Genomic DNA, 20,043 nt, shown 5'->3' on the forward strand with positions numbered 1-20,043 from the left:
AGATCCTGGACGACGAATTCGATAAGGCGCGTGCGAATTTTACCATCGAACTGCTAAATATTTGAATAAAGCCTTACCGCTTCAAATTATTCCGATGTTAGAGCTGATTTTTCATCGAGAAAATAGTAACACAGATGCTACAGTAGGCATATTTTACTAATTTTATTATCACGATATTTAGGTTGATTGAGTTATCGAAATGAAGACTTGTGTAACGTACATGATTAAACGATAGTCAAAATGTCTCATAAAGTTTGGATGCTCTCTGAGGATTCACGGAAAGCACTTTCTGCTCTGACAATCTGATAAAGTTTCGTACTTTTTCATACTTCTTATTCTATACATTCGTATACATAATTTTCTTTATTACATATCGATAACATTTTATTAGTGACACGATAAGAACAGAGACTCTCCGGTGTTTTTCAGTTTAGGCTAAGACATTTTGTGTTTGTTTCACCTTAAAAAGGTTTCTTAAAGCGATCTCGTAATATATATTACGTTTATATCGATTGTCAAAAATGTTTTACGTTTTCTTTCCTCTTCCTTTTTTTTTTTTTTTTTTTTGGTAATTTTCCATTGGTTTGATTTGTGTCATTGATTTAAAAAGAAGAAAACAGGTATATCATGGAGGAAGCTGAATCAAATATACAGGAGATGTATATTGATTCGGTGTTCGTGGGAAATAAGCCAGTGTCTTGTGCATCTTTCTGATTGAAGTTCTTGTTTCTTAACAAACTTTAACATACTTTCGATAGGATAAATGTAGCACCATGGAAACTGTGTCAGCGGTGACTCAGTACGAGCATGTCTCGTACTAAGCCACGGCAATTCGTTTGCTCCTGTTTTACAGATAGCGGCAGCGGCATGAATGCACGAGACTGGTTACGAAGTGCCATTTGCAGAGTGCCGCGCGATCTCGTATGGTTCGTCAAGATCGCGCCCAATAATTATCAAACTTTGTGTATGCAGCTATAGTGTAATAGAAAAAACAAAGGGACGAGTTGATTGGAGGACAGAAAACAGAGAGACAGAGTGACAATATATAATATATATATTACGCGTAACGTAGCAAGTGAACGAATCATAGTGTACAGTTTGATCGACGTGTGTAAAGTGAACAGTAGGAGGCAAAAAGTACAAGTAAAGAAAGAAACGGAAAAGGACAATCAACATGGGAATCGATAACAGTGCATCGAATTACCGTAGTTCGATCATGTCGAAAGTCTGCGCTAGATGCATTGAAGTGTCGATCATGTTCCTTTTCGGGCCGCAGGCAACGCTGTAATTCTGTTTTCATTCGAGTCGCACAGTATGCATGATGAATCGCCTCAGGGATCATCGACAGCCTAAATATCATACTTGGAGGTTCGTCGAAACATAGAAGACACGAGATCGACTCGACGTATTGCGTCATAAAAACGCAAATTTAGATGAAAATGGATTCGACGAAGCTGGGTGGGCCAGCCCCAACCAGCCCAAGGGCACACTCGCCAGCCCTACCGGCCTACAGCAGTACCACCACGGATGGCAACATCGATTACATAATCGGAGACTATATGGAGAGACTCGGCACGAGGTTGAATACATTGGAGAATGAGCTGAGGTACGCCTGGAGGGCGTTAGACCTGCTCAGTCAAGAATACATCAAGATGTGGGAGAGGCTAGAGAAGTTAGAGGGCCTCTTATACGAACAACAAACGGTGATCAGTCAATTGATCGAATTCTACGCGAGCGGTGGCACTCACGAGACTGCCAACGTGGTGGTGGAGGAGACATTAGCCAATCAACAGAGCACCGTTGGCGAGTTGGACGCGATCGCGAAGAGCATAGGCGCCACCATGGGTATAGAGGAGACGAACGCGATAAGAGAGAAATTAGCCCAGCAGGAGATCGCGAGAATGCACGGACTCACGCAGGACAGCTCAACCGCTGCCGCGGTAGTTACCGACATGCATAGAAACGTGAGGAACCTGGACACTCTGGAGACTCTCGCGGAAGAGAGTAACATTCCAGACGAGGCGTTCTACAGAAGCTTGAACAACGCGTACAGGGAGGATTTAATTTGCGGCGACACGTCCAGACCAACGTCGCAACTGGGTATGATCTGGGAGGAGGCGGAGGATGAGGATGTGAATGGAAAGAAAGAGGCGGAGTCGAACATGTTCGACAAAGCTATGACCAAAGAGAAGGAACTCGAGGAATTGACTACGAAACCAACGAAGGAAGAAATTCAGGAATCAGTGACGAAAAAGGAAGACGAAGCGGACGAGGACGAGGGCGAAGTGTTTAGTGCAGCTGATTACAAAAGTTATCGTGGCAATACGCCTTGTGTCAGCGAACAAGATTTGGCCCAGCTCTCTAGACTCAGTTCCATCGACCAAGTCGCTCTGGAAAAATTACACGAACTGGACAGGTTGACCAATAAATTACAAAAGGACTCTCAGAACTTGATAGAGTTACAGTCGAAGTTAATGGACTCTCCGAAACGACAATATAGTTCCGAAGCTGAAGCTAAATTGGCGGAAGAAGCGAGTAGTATAGACGAGCAGCTAAGAAAGATTTACGCCGAAACCGATGTCGATAGTTGGACCTTCTCGAAAAGTCCTGGATCGACCGGTCGATCGATCTCCAGAGTGAGCACAGATAGTGGTCTAGCCACTGACGGTGACTTCACAACCCGATCAATTTCGCCAAGACTTACGTCCACGTCCAGAACGAACTTAGATTCCATTTCGAGTACTTACACTCCACCCAGGCTAGGTAGCTACGCAACAGCTGTACGGGAAAAGAGTCCAGAACCAGTGATCCAATTGCCTATTGACGTCGGTAGCTTCGCCAAAGGCTACGCGGAGAACAAAGAACTGACCGATCTTATGGCCGAAAGCTTCGCGGCTGTCACCTGCGCCTCTCCCACCATTTACAGCACCACTACTGACAAAATCCCATCTCCTACTCACTCTGCGGGAAGCGTCCATAGTGTCCATAGCGTCCACAGTGTGCAGAGTCTTCGAACCAGGCAGGACGGTTACTTCGGTAGCACTGCTCGACTGAATTTGGAATTCCAGGAAAGTAGAACTCCTCCGAGTCCGTCACCCAGCTCGCCGCCTCCGCCAGCTCCTCGAGACTCAACCGAGCCTTTCCTGATGCCAGGACCTGATCAGAGAGAAGCTGAAACAAAACGACCTCAGAGTCCTACGTTTTTGAGGAGCACGGAGAAACTGGTTTCCCTGGAACAAGGTCGCCTAAGTCCACGAACTCCTCACTCGCCTAAGTCGCCACGAGTCTCGCCTAAGCACACAGCCAAGCCAAGCGTGGCCAACATCGTTGCAGCCAAGTCTGATTCCGGCCTATCTTCAATGAGTGGGTGGAGCAGCCTGGACAAGTCGCCGAGCTCGCCAAAAAGTTCAATCACCAAGATGCTCACTTCGTATTCGGTAGATCATCCCAGATCAACTTTAATCCCAAGTACAACGACGGTCAGATCTGCCAGTCCAATTCCACCTCTTCCGGAAACCACAACCTCGGTCATTACGCAGGAACCGCTGTACGATACGCCGGAAGGAAGAGACGCTTTCACGAGTACTACCACCGCCACTTATACCGTTACGAGCCACTCTTACACCGCAGCCATGAATCATTTGTCAGGCTACACGTCGATAAAGACACCGACCACCAAAGAGGAGTACAGTTTTGTACCTCCTCCAGCACCCATCGCGACCACTTGTCAGAGTCCAAAGAAACGAGGTCGCCAGCAAACTTTACAGCATACTTACGACACCGTACCGCCTGGAACCACGATCGACTATGTGTATAGGTCTGAGCAACCTGCCATTTATTCCGTAGCTGGGAGCAATCGACAACAGGCCATCACGAGCGTCTATACTAGCAGCGCTGGGGGCTATGGTCCGAAAACTACGACCACTGCTTACTATCCAGATGCAATGGACCAGTATAACAGCTACCAGGATAATTATAGTGCTGTTCAATATACGGAATCGGCCGCTGTAGGAGGTCATCTGAAGAAACCTTCACGAGGCAGCGCGTACACTGACGGAATGACAAACCACGAAGGGTACAAAGCCGCCATGTATCGCACAATGTTCCCCACGGGGAATATCACGGACGCACTATCTTATTATCCGACTAGCGCGAATCTGCCGCGAACGGAGACGAACGAGACTTCGTGGCTAAATTCGATGGAAGACCAGATACCTCACGATTCGACGTCCTCCAGCATCAGATCGCTAACATCGGACGGTAGCTATGCCCAAAGCCCGTACACCGATAGAAGATATCCTCAGCCACCGACGTATCAGGCACATCAGTATCATCACACGTATGCGAATCAGAACTATTCACAAGCTTATCAGCAACAGTACCAGCCATACAGTCAAAGGTTGAGTAGTTCCGAAAGCGCACAACTTACGGATGGATATCAGAGACAACGGCAAAGAGAACATCAATACATTCAGGACCACGAAACAGGAAGAATGCCTATTGATCAAACGCAACATCAGCAAGAATATTACGATGCTTCGAGCGTGATAGTATCTCAATCAGGGTATATTAGTATTGCGTCGAATTTGAAGGACCACGAGATAGAAAATGCAAAAGCTGGCAAGAAGATGAAACGCGGTTCGTCCTTAAAAAATGCGATGAGCTCCATGAGCAATTGGTTACCTGATTTACACTTGAGCAAGCGACACAGGAGTCACTCGTTACCTGGTGGAGTAAGGAGGGAAGATTTGGATATGTCGCAGGAACAACAGCAGAGGCTTCCGCAGGAAGCAGGTATGGCAAGAGGTCGTGGAAGAGGCCAGGCAGCCAGGAAAAAGAAGAAACACACTTTAGTGTCCACCGTATCCGGAATTCTTCAGAAGGCCAAAAGACGAAATCATCAATCTCAATCTTTATCGGATCCTGAACAGTCCGAAACCGAATGGAGTAGTGGTAGACAGAGTGGCCTGTCAGAAGACGAAGACAGCGTGATGTCGGACGTAAATCAAGAACCTCCATTCTTTGCCAAGGTAAAGACAAGTAGCACGAAACGTAAACAGGTGCCCCAACCAGTTCCTCAGCAACAGCAACCGACAACTCAGCCATTACCTCTGCAACAGAAAGAATATATACAACAACAACAACAGCAACAGCAAGCTCTCCAACAGCAAATTCAACAGCATCAGGAGCAGTTACAACAGCAAGCTCTTCAAGACGCTTGGGCCAAAGAGAAAGATCAAAAGAAGGATGTGGATCACGAACTTCCTGAACAGATCAGTGGCTTCGAAGAAGAAACATCTGGGAAGAGCACAGGTTCTGGTTCTGGCGGTTCATCGATATTTCAAACTGTCGGGGACATCAAACGATCCGCTGGTAGCTCCGACGAAGCTCCCAACGAAAAGGCTCCGAAACTTCCTCCTGTGACTCTGATGGGTGGTGCAAGTATGGAATTTGCGGTGTCTAGAGCATTAGGCAAGTATCGTCAGAGACAATCCTCCACGGTCTCCGATGAACAGCCTCCCAGTGAAGAGGGCAGCACCGAGAAGAAGTCCGACGAAGGTACCGTCCAAACTCTGGAAACAAGCTTTGAATACCCGGAAGATATGTCGGAAAAAAGCGAGAGGAGCGAGAAATCCAGCAGCACCAGGCTTCCCGAATTGGTAACCAGCATATCGGAGGAGGCTCCACCGTCGGAAGGAAGCCCATCCGCGTCAAGCACGAAGGGTCAAACGCCAGGCAGTCGATTCCTGCCGCGGCATCAGCAGTCGCTCGAAATTCCATGGACCGGTTCAAGACCGGGTGAATTGGACGAGGATAACCGAAGCACGCATTCCTATCGAAGTACGTCGAGGGTCTCATCCAGGCGGCAAAGTACGGAGGACTCGATCGACTCCGAGGACGAGTGGTACCGGTACGAGTTGAGGAAGCTCGAGGAACTTGAGAGGCAATCGCAGATAGAGGTAGAGATGGGCGAGGTGCTGGTAGAGGAACCGGAGGAGACTGATCAGTACCAACCAGACGAAACGGTAAAGGAGAAGATGTCTTTCGTCCTGAGAGAACTGAAGATGAAGGCTGGCACTATATCGAAAGAGCAGGCGAAGGAGGATCAAGAAGAGCTACGAACAAGTAAGATTAACGGAACAATGGCGAAGGATCGTCGAATGGAGGAACGAGACAGGTATCGAGACGAGAAACCTATTCCAAAGCGAAAATCTGCGGAGAGTATCGAAGCGGTGTTTGCGAGGGTGACCGATTATCATACTTGGGCGCACGAAGAGGAGGTTAAGAAAGAGAAACTGTCCTCTGCTATGGAAGAAGGTTCCTCTGGAGAAACTTCCGGTCCTGATAGTCCCGTCCAATCGATGGACGAGGAGGAAGAAGAGGAATTGCCGAAGGACGTCGACGAACAACCGTCGAGACGCAGTTCGAGCGGCTCGACTTTTCGACACGGCGAAAAAATCCATCCTGGCTCTGAACCAATCTCTCGAGAAGGTAGCGTAAGTGTACCGCCTAGCGAGGTGTCTGTCAGCATCCCGGGTGCTTGGGATTCAGAGAGCACTGTCCTTGAAGGCCTCGAGCGCGATGGAGCCGGTAGTGCAGAAACGGCTACCACGGCGACCTTGAGCCTGCCGAAAATCAAAATTGATTCCTCGTCGTGCGGTAGCTCGGATGCGACGTTAAAAGAAGGCCAGGTGAGTCCTGGTCCACCTGGATCAAAATGGAAGTTGCTGAAAGCGTTGAAGGAACGAAAGGCAGAGGAGAAACTGAAGGAAGTCGAGGATTCCAAGGAGACCACCATTTCTCAGGGACCCACAGCAGTGAGTATAATGATAAAGTGAGGACACGAAAATCTTTGTAAGGCGTACTCGAGATTCGGAGATTGGGTCAAGTCGTAGGATTAAGTAATTTATAGAACCTGATTTGCGGAGTATGTTGAGCATTGTCGTAATTGGTTTATATTGTGTTCTAGTAATATAGGTTTTCCGGCATATTCTATGCGCAGGATGTTAATGGCTGATGAAGTGTAACTTTCACTATTAATGACAGGTTGTAAAAACACTTCCTAAAAATTAGAACTTGTTTTCATTCGTACGATATGTTCTTTTCTTTTCACAAAATTTGTTTTTCGAACAGCGGGAGTCTCATCTTCGTTTAATATGTTGAATTATAATACACGCACAGATCTTTTTCAGATCGGTAGATAAAATGAATGTTAAAAATATATCGAAGAATCTTTTAACATCCTGCACAGAATTCGACAAGGAACCGAGTGACGTAAGTCTAGAGAAACGATTCACAAGTATTAATTTTATACATTATTATGAAACCAAAACCACAATTTAGCTGTAAAACGTAGAAAAGAACCAAGTGTAATACAATCACGAACTTATATCACTCGACTTCTACCAGTAGGAAAACACCATTTCCTTGAAGTTATCTGAACAGTTCAATACCAGTGACCATACAACCCGATACAATTATTATCAGGACATTTTCCAATGCTTCTTTTCGCTAGCGAGTGTCGAGTACGTTGTACGCGTACAAATGGACTGTAAAGCGAAGCAACATACGAATTTAAGCACGATTTCGCGCGTAACGTGTAACCATATGTGTGGTGCCATCCGATATGGCGCATCCAGTCAATACTAATGTAATACGATACTACGATAGAAGAAAGCGGGAGTGAAGCTTTGCCGGGCGTAAATCACGTCCCCGTGGTCCATTTTCGCGTCGACCGCGAAAATAAAGACCGAGATAGACGCGCAGGACCGAATTACGAACTTCGATATAATAAACGACATAATGAACTATGGTACTAGTCAATTCAGCAAGTGCAACGTCACTGACGCTTGGCCAAGCAATATACTTGTAGATGATGAGAATTTTGGGTGCACGAATCCAAAAGCAGATCGATCGGTGATCGTGATCGACGATTCGATCGATTTCGAGGCCGCCGTTTAGAAATTACGACAAGTAACTATGGCAAAACGGCGGACGCATCGAACGCTAAAATAAACGAGGCTTACACTTAATTAAAATAGATCATAGGTATAATTAGATGGTGCTTGAATAATCGATACGCTTTAAGGTAGTATTAGTAGGAGCCGCGTGCCTGCGCGGTCTGGCGAGGGAATTCGCGAGACGAGGCTAAGTATTATTCGGTCAATTAACGTTTCCCCAATACATGCAGGGGAACGACAAGTCTTTCATAGGTTCCCACAATGAACAAAGTGACGCTCGATTTTCCGCGCGTCTCCATTCACCATTTTTCTCTCGTGGCTTTTCCGCCCGCATTCACGCACACGCAATTCGATATTATAACATAGCGCGTAAATAAAGAGATGTGCGAAACAGTGTGCATTTGTACTTAAAAGGTATTAGAATCACACGGAAGACGGAAGGCTTCCTTAGGATACTTGTAGTGTTTATCGATGCAAGTGATGTACTTACAAGTCACGAGATTCCAATCTATCGATACATCTGGACGATTAACTTAATCTTATACAGTGGCTATTAAAATTGTACTATCTTAAAAATATTAATATTTTACGTTCAATGTTAATCGATGATTCAATTGTTACGTGACCAATGATCGACTGCGTCGTTTAAAAGACTTGCAGAAGAAAGTGATACAAGTGACAAAATTTTCAAGTTAAGAAAATCGTAAATCAAACTTTAATACAAAAGCTTCTACTTATCGATATATATCAAATATAAAGAAATACTTAAAACGTTTCTTTTCTATATCATACGTATCGATTCTTTTATTAATTTCATTCATTTTTTATTACAAAGTGTAGCCAATTGTTACGTTTCCAGTACGTGTTACGATATTTGAATTCCTAAATAAATTCAACAAATTGTATTTTTAGGAAATCGTATAATTTTATTAGCCACTACTATAGTCGACCATCGAACATAGTATTTAAGAAACTTCCACTCTAACACGTTCATCTTCAGCATCGACCTACGTCAGGTTTAATAACGGAATTAAAATGACTTAAAGAAGTTCGAGTAACTAACAAGTAACTATGTGCTTCTTCCGAATTAAATCGCACGAATTTCTGAATAGTGCGCGCTGAAAGCACAAGCTCGTACAACGTTAAGGGTAGTTTATCGAGAAAAATGTTTGAAAATAGAAATGGTGGGAAGCAAATCGCGCAGGCACGATTGAAAAATAAAGAGGAAAGAATCTCGCTCATCTCATGCACATCGAAATCAATCGCTTCCGAGAAGGCGTAAAGGAACGAATAAGAGCGAAAAGGAAAATGGATTCACCAATCACCGATATTTCGATTCACGGGGAACACGATGATATTTGTCTGATCGACGATAGTTTCGCCAGGGAAACATGGATTCCGTGATTCGTATCCAACCGTTTATCGATCCCGCGAAAGCAATAAAAAGCAACGCTGACGTAATTCCAACTTATTCTGGATTTGCCTGGGGAATTGACATTTCAATTAATAATACATGCAATTTAAAGAGCAACAAAAACTAATCGTTCTTTCTGACGAACTTTAGTAAAATATCTGGAAACGTTCTATTTGTTGATAATTAGACGAGTTGTAAAATAATGTTCGCATATTAGATCTCAGTGTCTGAATATAATTTGAAATTGTAACATAAAGAAGAGGAAATTTAATTTATTGTGCTTAGAATAATTGTGTGTATAATAGTACAACTGTCTAAAAGGCTGTTAATTATAATTTTGCAATATATAAACGATGCATGCAGATATGAAATTAAATCCATTCGTGAGTCTTATAGATAGTAAAATTAATTAAAAATTAATTTTTAAGAATAATTCATTGTCAATAAGATAGAAGCATTTAACTGCCCGAAAACCAAGAAATCTTGTAGAAAAAGCAAAGAAGACAAACGATGCAGAACATCTGAAGATTTCCAAGAAATCTCAATTTAACAGAATTTCCTTACTAAGGAAAAACCAATAGAAATCCTTTTACAAATACTAGCCATTCGATCTTCCTACGTTTATTACAATTTTTATTACGTACAACATATCAAGAGTTAAAAAAGAAAAGGTCCTGCCAAATTGTTTTTCAGAACATAAGTCTTTCTATAGAAATCCTATTTCTACTGTACTATACGAGTAATAACGTAGATCACGATTTATCTCGGAATTGCATTGAAATAACGTAACTTCGAATCTGTTCCGCTCTTCGATCTAATACGAAGGTAAAGTTCTCGTCGATCACGTGTTCCCCGCATTTTACAACACGATATATTCCGTTTGGTAGAGCGTGAAGACGCAAAAGTCGATATCACGTCAACTCGCGTGACAAGATATTACGTGGACAATACATTACGTACTTCCTTCCGTTCTATTCTTCCCGCGCGTTACACGAATGTCGCGAAACTAGAAAATTCCGCGATTCAACGAGTTTCCATTTACGTTAATTCGAAGAAACTCGGCGAGTGAATCTTTCTGTCAATATTTACACGATTAATCGTGGAGGGAAAACTTGTTTTTTTACACGTTGGTAATTTATACGTTTTATTCCTGGTGGTTAAGGGTGTGTCCTATCGAAGATTCGCGATCAGTGAGTAAAGTTAACGATTGTTGTCGTGCATCTCGTAGTATTCGTAACTAGTGGACACTATATACGCTGATAGTACGATAGAAGATAATTAAACGCTCGATAGCTACGCGATGCGGCACGTAGGTATATTCTTGAAACGGTTATCATACAATGGGGTGTAATATAAGTCGGTTGCATAGCTATTGGTATCTTTTGGAAAATATAATTAACGAAAGAATGTTTGCCACTTTTTCTTTTATCAAGAGAAAAATTGAATCAATTGATCGGGATTTAACGCTCTTACTTTTAAACATTTCTGAATTTTTTCCAATTTCTTGAAAAATCAAGATGCATTCTGTTACGATATCTATAAAAGAAGATTTCATTGAAATCTGAAACGAGAAACAGATATTTAGATTTCATGTCGATGGTCTTATTATTCTGAATTTTTCTAAAACCTCGCTCGCTATTTGAATATACAATGCACCCACGACCTTCAGTACCTAGCACACGTTATTCCGGAACCATAGGTCGATAGCGTGATTCAACAACCCCATAACAATCACTCTGTTCTCGCTTCCTAGTCCGATATACCTACGTCAAACGCTCGTAAACGATCGAACGAGAGCAGCTAAGATTCTGCTCGCATACCATTTCGATATCTCGAAACGATCGATCGCGTTCCGTGTACCGATAACCGTTCAACGCATAACACGAATCCGCAATAGTTTCATAATCGAACGGATAAAGCCAGAGACGCGAAAGCACGCCGATGCAACGATCATGAACTCGTGCAATCGTACGAATGGTCGTACTATGAGACAGTTCGATCACATTTGAACGTGCGTGCAGTGTAAATGCAATGATGAACGAACAGGCGTAACACACTCGCGTCGTACATACGTCCAAAGTATATGCTTCCGTATCTAAAGACTTCGCAGCCGTATAATACTCTTAATTAAGCTAGAAATTAATTGATCGTGCGTACGTACATTTGGTGTTAGTGTTTTAGGGAAAGGAGGAAGAAAACCGGGCACTGTACCTGTTCGCGATTCCGGTTATCTTCAGGTGGGATTTCCTATGAGCGGCGAAAGTAAATGTCTAAGTCTAGATGTTATCGCCTAGATAAACGTCTAGACATTTTCGACTAGACGCAGTGTCTTTTTTGTGTATTTGTTATTTAAGCTCCCCAGAACACAAACTGATCAATTGCAGTTTTGTAAATTTTTCAATTTTATTATCCGCATAGGTAATTACAGCGTATAATTAAACTTCTCAAAGCAACGAATAATTTATTTCCCTAAATTTATTTGCAGCAAGAAAATGACATAAATATCCATATAATTTAAGGAAATTAAAAAAAAAGAAGATTATAACATTGAACACATTTTGCATTACTTTTCAATTTATAGAGTTAATTGGTATAATTTCTGAGTAAAACGAGGTTAGATATTTGTTCTCTGAATTCTCGCAATCTTTAATAAATTATTTTGCACTTTAGTATACTTTCATCGTCGTCGAAAGAAAGGAGAGGTTTTCTTCGGCGTTTGAAAATCATTTATAGAAAAACAGAAGTATGCTTCTTGCAAATCGTTTAGGAGTGTGCTTTTTCAATGTATCATAATGCAAATATCTCATACTGGTAAAAAATGTGACGAACAGAATACACTCGCGATTCGGAGTACACATTGACACACGAGAAACTATTGAGTTGAGTAATAGATTCGTCCGTTTTTCACTGGTATATACACTTCGAAGAATATTGTATAAATTATTTGGAGAATGTGAAACTGTATTTGAACTTTTCCATAAAAAAGAGATGAAGAAATAAGATAAATTTACTCCTCGGTCAGACGGATCTCATATAAAAGCAGCAACATCAAATGTGCTCTTTTATGAAAACACGAGTAAACTTACTACTCCGTCTAATATATGTATATAGTTCTCTCAACAAGTCAGATTTTTATAGAATACTCCTTCCTTTTTTTATTACAAACCTCGACGCTTTTATATATAAGAAATTCACTTACGTAAAATTTGATAAGAACTGAACTTGCAATCTATCTTACTTCCCTGTATAGCTGAAAATTATAGTTAGCGAGGGTTTGTGACTAAAAACGAAAAGGATGATTCGAAGAAAGTTGATGGAAATAAAGATCGATCAAAATGGAAATAGGAACCTGGTGGGACTATCAGAGAAATCTCTGTGTTCGAACGCCGTGTGCAACTGAATGAAAGCGTCCACGGTCATATTGCGACACATATGCGACAGTTAAAAGTCGCTTGGAAGTATGCGAAAAAGTGTTCTTCGATGTATCATGATAAATCATCTCACACCGATGGAAAATCTCTGCGTTTGAACGACGCGTAAAACCGAAATTTACGCATAGGTGTGACGCTGATAAGAAATCCCACCTTTATCTAGAATAACGAGGCGATCGCGGAGTCGTGGCTCGGGATCTGACCAACAACCACGCGTTCTGTTTAATTAGTCAGAGCCTGGGGGCACGTATCACGCTCGGTCGGCCGATCGATTCTTCTGGTAATTGGCGAATCGTGCCACTCGTGCCGGATGGCCGCCTGGTCTTTCGAGACGTGATTCGCCGGTGATGTCAATAGCAGCAAAAAGTCGGGAGAATTGTCGTGGCCCTCGTTCCAAAGCGATATTCGAGAGGAAAGGGAAATTGCGGTGAGATGGTTGGTGTATCCACGTGACTGGATAATTAGCAATCAGACCCTTCTGCGAAGGGTTGATTATCGAGGGGCGTTGTCAGCTATGGTCGTGTTAAATAGCAAATGGCTTGGTGTAGGGGAAGGTCGTGTTGCCAGAAGGGACAAAGTTCATGTTTAATAATAATAGGAACACAGGCTCATACTGCAATTTGCGAAAGTTTTATACGAACTAGGTTATTGGTTTTATAAGGGTAGTTAAATATACCTTTTGGATATGATTCTACGTGTTATGTAAAAGAGATGATAATGGTGTAGAGGATGGTGATGCATTTTTATGATTTTTCCTGCCCAACAGATTTCTTGATAATGCTGTAGTAGAAGCCTGGCCTCGATTTAGGAGAATGCGTACCATGTGGGGAATTTTGTATGAAGTCACTTAGAACGAGCTAGGAGAAAAAGATGACAAGAAAGTCAGCTTTTAGGAACAGGTACTAAGAAGAGAGTGAGGAGAATGTAAAAAGCGAAATAAGCAAAAAAATGATTAGTGTTGACACAGCAGATCATACGAGATAATAATTAATTTAAATTAATCGATATAACGGTAAGGGTGAGGGGGTAGCTACTAATTGTTGGATTGAAATGCCTTTCCAGAAGAATGATATCAAAGTTAACAAATACTGGGCGTTTTACATCAAAGACTTTTGCATACTGTGTTGCATCAACATAAGGGAAATTCTCTGTTTAGGGAACAGGTTCGAAATACACCAAATCTCTTTTCAAAGTTTTTAAAAGATTCGATGCGTTGTAGAAAAAGCTTTGTACAACGAGTAGAAGAAAATTTAGTGGGATTACGTTTTTAATTGACCTCCTTTTTGTATAAATTTACATAACAAACAGAAGTAAGCTTAAAAGATTTAATACTTATTCATCGAGTTACTAGAACAAGGTTCATTCTCGCTCTACTTATGATTCAATCGTTCATAGATTTCCTTTAATTTGTAAAATCTTTCCCTTCCAAAATTATGAAAAATTTATTTCCTAAACGTGACAATGTTATTTCAAGAAAAACAATATAAAAAATTAAAACTGACTTTTTCGTGTTACAAGATAATAATAATTCCTCGAGAAACGAGCTTTCCTCTGCGTTCCGTAAAGATCAGTCTATTTTAAGTCAGTGTCAAAATATAGAAACCTACCACGTCAAACGAAACCAGAAATGGAAGCTTGGTATCGATAAATTTTCAATTAATCCATAGCCGTCGGTCTTATTGTTAACAGACTTTCAAAAATCAAAGTTTCTTTGTATCCAGTGAATTGTTCTACAGCAATTTTGTAATGCTTCTTTTTTCCATTCGGTCTTGCTGTTGTACCGGCGTGGTGATTCGAGTACCTTTGATATTGATCAAGCATTTAATTGCCAGTAGTGTCTGTTTTTTCACTCGTGCTTTAGAAATACAATTTTTTTCGTTTATTTCTCCAGGACTTATTTTCGCTGATTGTATTGTTCCATTAACTTTTTCCCATTCGATTCGATCGTTTCTTTTTTAAGAAATTTGTAATTGTACGTGAAAGTTGTGTCGATTTGTACAAAACGAAGCGAAACTTTGTTTCTTTTATCGATGTTTATTGGCGTTTTGTTTTTATGAAATATGTAGGACATTGAACAGGAAGCTGCTGGATTATTCCGGTGATGTACAGCTACCGTAGATTAAATGTCTTTCTACGAAGATTACTGTCGTTTTAGGATCATGCGATTACACGCTACATGATACACATCGTAATTGTTGAAAATTGGATCAGATAGGTGCATGAGAGGAGGCTTACGTGACATTCTATAAAACGAGCTGAAATAAAATTCTTTGGAATTTCCAATTACCTTCGTTATCTATGAATAAATAAAAGTTTCTCTTTTGAACGATGCCAATCGATTGGCGATAAAATTGACGTTGAAGCTGTAGAAATTAATTATTATAAAATAAATTACATTTCTCATAATCTCGAAAGAATCTCATTTTACGCTTGATCGTAAAATCAAATACCTTCGATAAAAGCCACGTTTAACGCTGGAATCCCATTTCTTCTAAAAGATGAGAAAAGAGAACGAGCTGCTTATTGCGAATTTATGGTAGCAAGGAACAAAGGACGCGATAGTTTCAAGATACGATGCCGTATAGTTCGAGATTTCATGCAGCTAACGTTCCTCGTTACTTTTTCTAATACAACGAAATTGCAGTTAGACGTGCGCTTAACAATTCTATGCGGCGACACGTGCCGCTCATAGAAAACGTTCTTTCCGAAAGCAATAACAATAACCACGTTTAAGTGACACAAGTGATTAAAAGGTAAAATACACGTATTCTATTGCTTGAAACTCTTTAATGACGAGTTTAAATGATTGAACGTAGGTTGATTAAATGGGATTATTGGAAAATTATTGACGTTTTGCGAAATCCAAGCAATTGAAATTCAATAAGAGATCAATTTACAAGAAATTCAATATAGACAGTGTTTTCATATGAAAAATTTATCGTTTGTCGTTGACCGTAACATTGCTAATTTGTACATTTTTAAATTTATTTCATCGCGTAATAGGAGGTACAGGAAGGAAATTGTATGTAATTTGGAAAATTGAAAATTTTGGAACAAGGAATCGCCACCTATTAATTCCATTTCTCACGATTGAATTCACTTGCAATTATCATTGTTGATCGTCGTGTCGTATCGTACTTAGATCTCAGAATTTCACAAACATAGATAAAGTGAAAGAGAAAATCGAAAAAGCTAGACCAAGATGAGAAACAATGAAATCAATTATTCGTAATGGCAAACAAAAAGCACAATTGCATATTTGCAACTCATGAGCAAAAGTGAATTTCTCAGATCTTTCTGATCTTTAATCAGATCTTTACGATCTGAAAGTAACGCGAAATGCATCGTAACGAACGTTTAATCAAATAAGAAGAGATGAATCGAAGTTTCGAGGGAGTCTCCTCTGTATCTTCGAACAGCCTATAAATACGTTTTATTCGACCATGATCAAGGCGCCACGCATTAACCGACCTTTCCTTTGTTGAATTATTTCCAACAAAACGTAGAAGGATCGTGAATTCCGTTTACTTTCGCGGAACACACGACCATCTCTCTTTTGAAACGCTTTGTGAACGAGATCCAACGAACAAACACCCGGACCAATTGTGTACCATTTCTCACTTTTATATGAAACGAATTAAGGCGCAAGTAAGCAAGGATGAAGATCCAAACGAAACAAGAGATACGTACTCGCGTCTAGTGACGTTAACTGTGTATCTATATTGTACGATTCTAACGATCATGGATATTGTATATGCATATTGTCACGGTGTCATTGTGTCTAACACGTTCTTAGCGGTCTTTTTCCAGTCCAATACGAGGCTGAAATTATTCAAAGATTCCTTTGGATCTTCGTATCAGTCATCGAATAACGTTTCCACATCATTCGATATTTCTATCAAGATGCTTCCTACTAAAATTTAAATCAATGGAACAGAAAACTGTGTCTAAAAGCAAGAGTACACGGTTCGTTTATACAATACAGGAATCTTAGACATCCATGTCGATGGAACGTCGTGTTCGGCTTCCATTTAAATCTCGAACTGGTTCTCGATTTTTCCATAAGAGAAGAAGATCAATCAAAGACAAGAACGAGAAGTTTCTCCATGCCAATTCGGATTCGAAACACGCGGACGTTATTCGACGATGTGTACTCGTGAGTCCAGGTTCACAGGAATCTTCGAATAGTTCGCGCAGCTTCTGGAACTTGCACTCTACACGCGGGATCATCTTCGAAACTGAGAAATCGCGTGGCGTCGTTATACAAGTACAGCGATCTCCGCGAGAGAAGATCGTCGGGGATCGATGAAGTAGGAAGATCGCGTCCGCTCCAAGTAGGTCCGTATTTCAGGCTGGCTCAGCTGATTAGGCACGCGATAGAGTTCCCGTCTCGCGGGATATTCGCCTATTAAAATCCTAGTCTCTTCGGGTAGTGCGCGAGAAACTGGCAATCAATCTCGTGAACGAGTATCGTCGAAGATAAAATAAAAACTAAATATTTATTACTAATAGAACTAAAATAAATAAGCCACACGAGCGTCTAGCACGTAAGTATGACATCGATCTTAGTAATCAACTAGAGATTAAAAAATCAATGTTGATTTATGCAAAGGTAGAACGAGTTACGTAGAAACGCTCGAAACCAGGAGACAGTAGTAAAATCCAGAGGACGGTAAAATCCAGAGAACAGTGTAATGTGGACAAGGGTTCACAGTGGAAACGCGACCGAAGTTCGAGAGTTTACCTCCGTAACCGAAGATCAAACCGCTTGTTACCGGCGAGCCTCGAACACTCGTGTAGTCCCGGCTTTGCTGTGGCTAAGGCCGCCATAAGGGTCATACTCGACGGATACTACTGTTAAGCTGCTTCGTTTCCGGCATGCGAAGCTTCTCGCGGAAAGCCCCGGTTGTTCTCTCACGGACGCGCGTTACTCGCACGCCCACGCGTTTCACGTGTATTGACTCACGCGCATACGAATACACACACACATACGTATACATACATACGCATACAAACAAGAACACACGAGTACATGCACACGTCAAAAGGTATATCTAAACACGTATTGTAATGGTATTATAGTCTACGCGGTAGTTTTGTGTCAATTAATAACGTAACGAAACCGTTTAGCCGTGTATTCTCCAGGGGGACAGAATATTACGTAGGGTAAGAAGCTTTCGTGTGATAACTGGCAAACGCGCGGCGAGGGAAACGTGTAGCTCGGGTTGCATCTCACTGGCTCATGCACGGAAGCGAGTCTAGAGGCATTGGGTTACGACAGGGGCAAACTTGTAGGGGAAAGAGTGAGAAAATGGTCGACATTGGTGGTATTGGTGATGTCGATCGTGATGTCTAAAAGGTTGTGTCCGGTTGCTTTCCGGGGAATGGAATGCGTAGATACTCGAACCATCTAGTCAAGTGTCAGCTACGTGAAAATAATGTTACAGCTGCTTAGGACTGTTTTCCTTTCTCTCGTCTGTTTTAATTTTTGCGCAGAAGCGTACGGTGTTTTGAAAGGGATGAATAAACATAGGACGATGTTTATGTTACAAAATAGAAAGGATGATATGATATGAGAAGCGTAAGTTTTAGGGAAAGGAAAACGAGATCGAGAGACGCTGATTCGATCTATGCATCGCTGATATGTATTTAGATGTTCCATTGGTTTGAGATAGATATTTAGAGAAAAATGTTTTGATTCGTTTTGTTTATTTAATTTTCTCTGTGTAATCAATTATCCACTGAAATATTCGTGTCCTTCATCGATCCAATTTTAAACGAGCTTTTTAAACGAACCTGCCAACTGAAATTAAATACTCACTTCGAGACTATTTTATAATTATAAACAAAGAACAAAAAAGAGAGAACTGAGTTAAAAGTAACCTCCTCTTAATCGAAACATAGTCAGGATTAAAGGATGAAAATAAATTTGAAGTAAAAAAGAAAGGAACAAAGAATAATTAGAAACAAGCTGATAATCTTTTTCTATTTGCATTAATATCGGCGTTTTAATTGCAATAAAGAAACGGAGAATGTAATCCATTCAATTTAGTTGATGTTCGACTGAAAAAAGTGTATCAGACTTTATGAATACTCTTGTTATGTCTTCATCTTAACTCCGCGTAAAGGAATTGTTTTGCAGTTTAAGCAAATTGCTCGAGGCAAGAAAAAGTTTCTAAAAGAGTAACACATAATTAGACTCTGTTCTTAACTTTCTGGAGAACAGGGGCAAATTCGTTGGTTCAACGTAGATTTTCCGGTTAAGAAAGTAAGGAATGATGCATAACAGGAGCCTGAGAGCGGTAACGGTGTATAGAAAGAACTTAAAGAAATATGAAAAGAAAAAATAAAGAAAAGGCTGGCAATTAAAAGTATCGTAACGTTTTTCTCGTTTTTGTCGGATGCGTTATTCCTCTGTCGTGTTTCACAATTTTAAACACGTGTCTAGAAAAACTCGTTCTAACACGTGGAACGATCAATGATTTAATATCTAATGAAAATGTTAATTTAAGAAAGTGTACATTACGATTCATATTAATTGTTCAAGAGACCAAATTGAACTATTCGTCGTTGAAAAATAATAGGTAAGATAAAAATAAAGAAGAATTTAGAATTAACGTATATTAGAAAAAAATTTTTATAAGAAAAAATTTACAGAAATAGCATAGCTCATACATTTCTCAATCCAAATTAATTCATAAATTAGAGAAACACACATTTATTTGACTAGCTTCTTTAACACCCGTTAGACAAATCTATCGTAACAAAAATTACTCTAAAAATTTCATTTGCTTCGCATCATTATAATATCGTTCCTGTAGCATACATAGCGTTGCTATAGAAGATTTGCATTTCATAATTTTAAATCACTCATCGTTGCTTGTTCGTAGCACATCTATCGCTTGTTCTTTCTAATTTCTCAGTACGTTTCCATCAACAATGTTGCGTATCTGTTGCAACGTCAGCTTCGATAACCGTCACCTTGCTCTCTACTTCACTCGTACAATTGTAAAACTCATTTGTCTCGAAGATCTCTGTTATTCCATCCAGTGTTCGTCGAAACTCTGTAAAATTCATCACTTTACTGTCACAAACCGTCTTTTGAAACGTCGCGCACGCGCGACATCCAAATGTCGATCGGTTTAATTTCAATTCTCGCAAACAAAGCACACGGTAAAAGGAAATATATTTCGCGGATTAGCTGGCTCGTTCAAAGTTCCAGTGATCATGTAAATCC

The 20,043-nt window shown here is 40.8% G+C and overlaps 1 protein-coding gene across 14 annotated transcripts in view; it reads left to right on the forward strand.

Annotated features, from left to right (window-relative positions):
• LOC117233329 (protein unc-13 homolog B-like) overlaps positions 1–20,043 on the forward strand; it is a 378,435-nt gene that overhangs the window by 251,770 nt on the left and 106,622 nt on the right. For 9 of the 14 annotated variants that reach the window (XM_033493515.1, XM_033493513.1, XM_033493517.1 and 6 more), the window contains exon 3: positions 854–6,818. The exons of the other annotated variants lie outside the window; for them this stretch is intronic. In XM_033493515.1, the coding sequence (XP_033349406.1) occupies positions 1,434–6,818 (5,385 nt within the window). In that variant the 5' untranslated portion in view covers positions 854–1,433. The remainder of the gene's footprint in view (positions 1–853; positions 6,819–20,043) is intronic. 14 annotated transcript variants of the gene reach the window in all.

This window comes from Bombus vosnesenskii, unplaced genomic scaffold (genome assembly GCF_011952255.1).
Source record: "Bombus vosnesenskii isolate JDL3184/JDL3185 unplaced genomic scaffold, Bvos_JDL3184-5_v1.1 scf7180000013295, whole genome shotgun sequence".
NCBI classification, from domain to species: Eukaryota; Metazoa; Arthropoda; class Insecta; order Hymenoptera; family Apidae; genus Bombus; species Bombus vosnesenskii.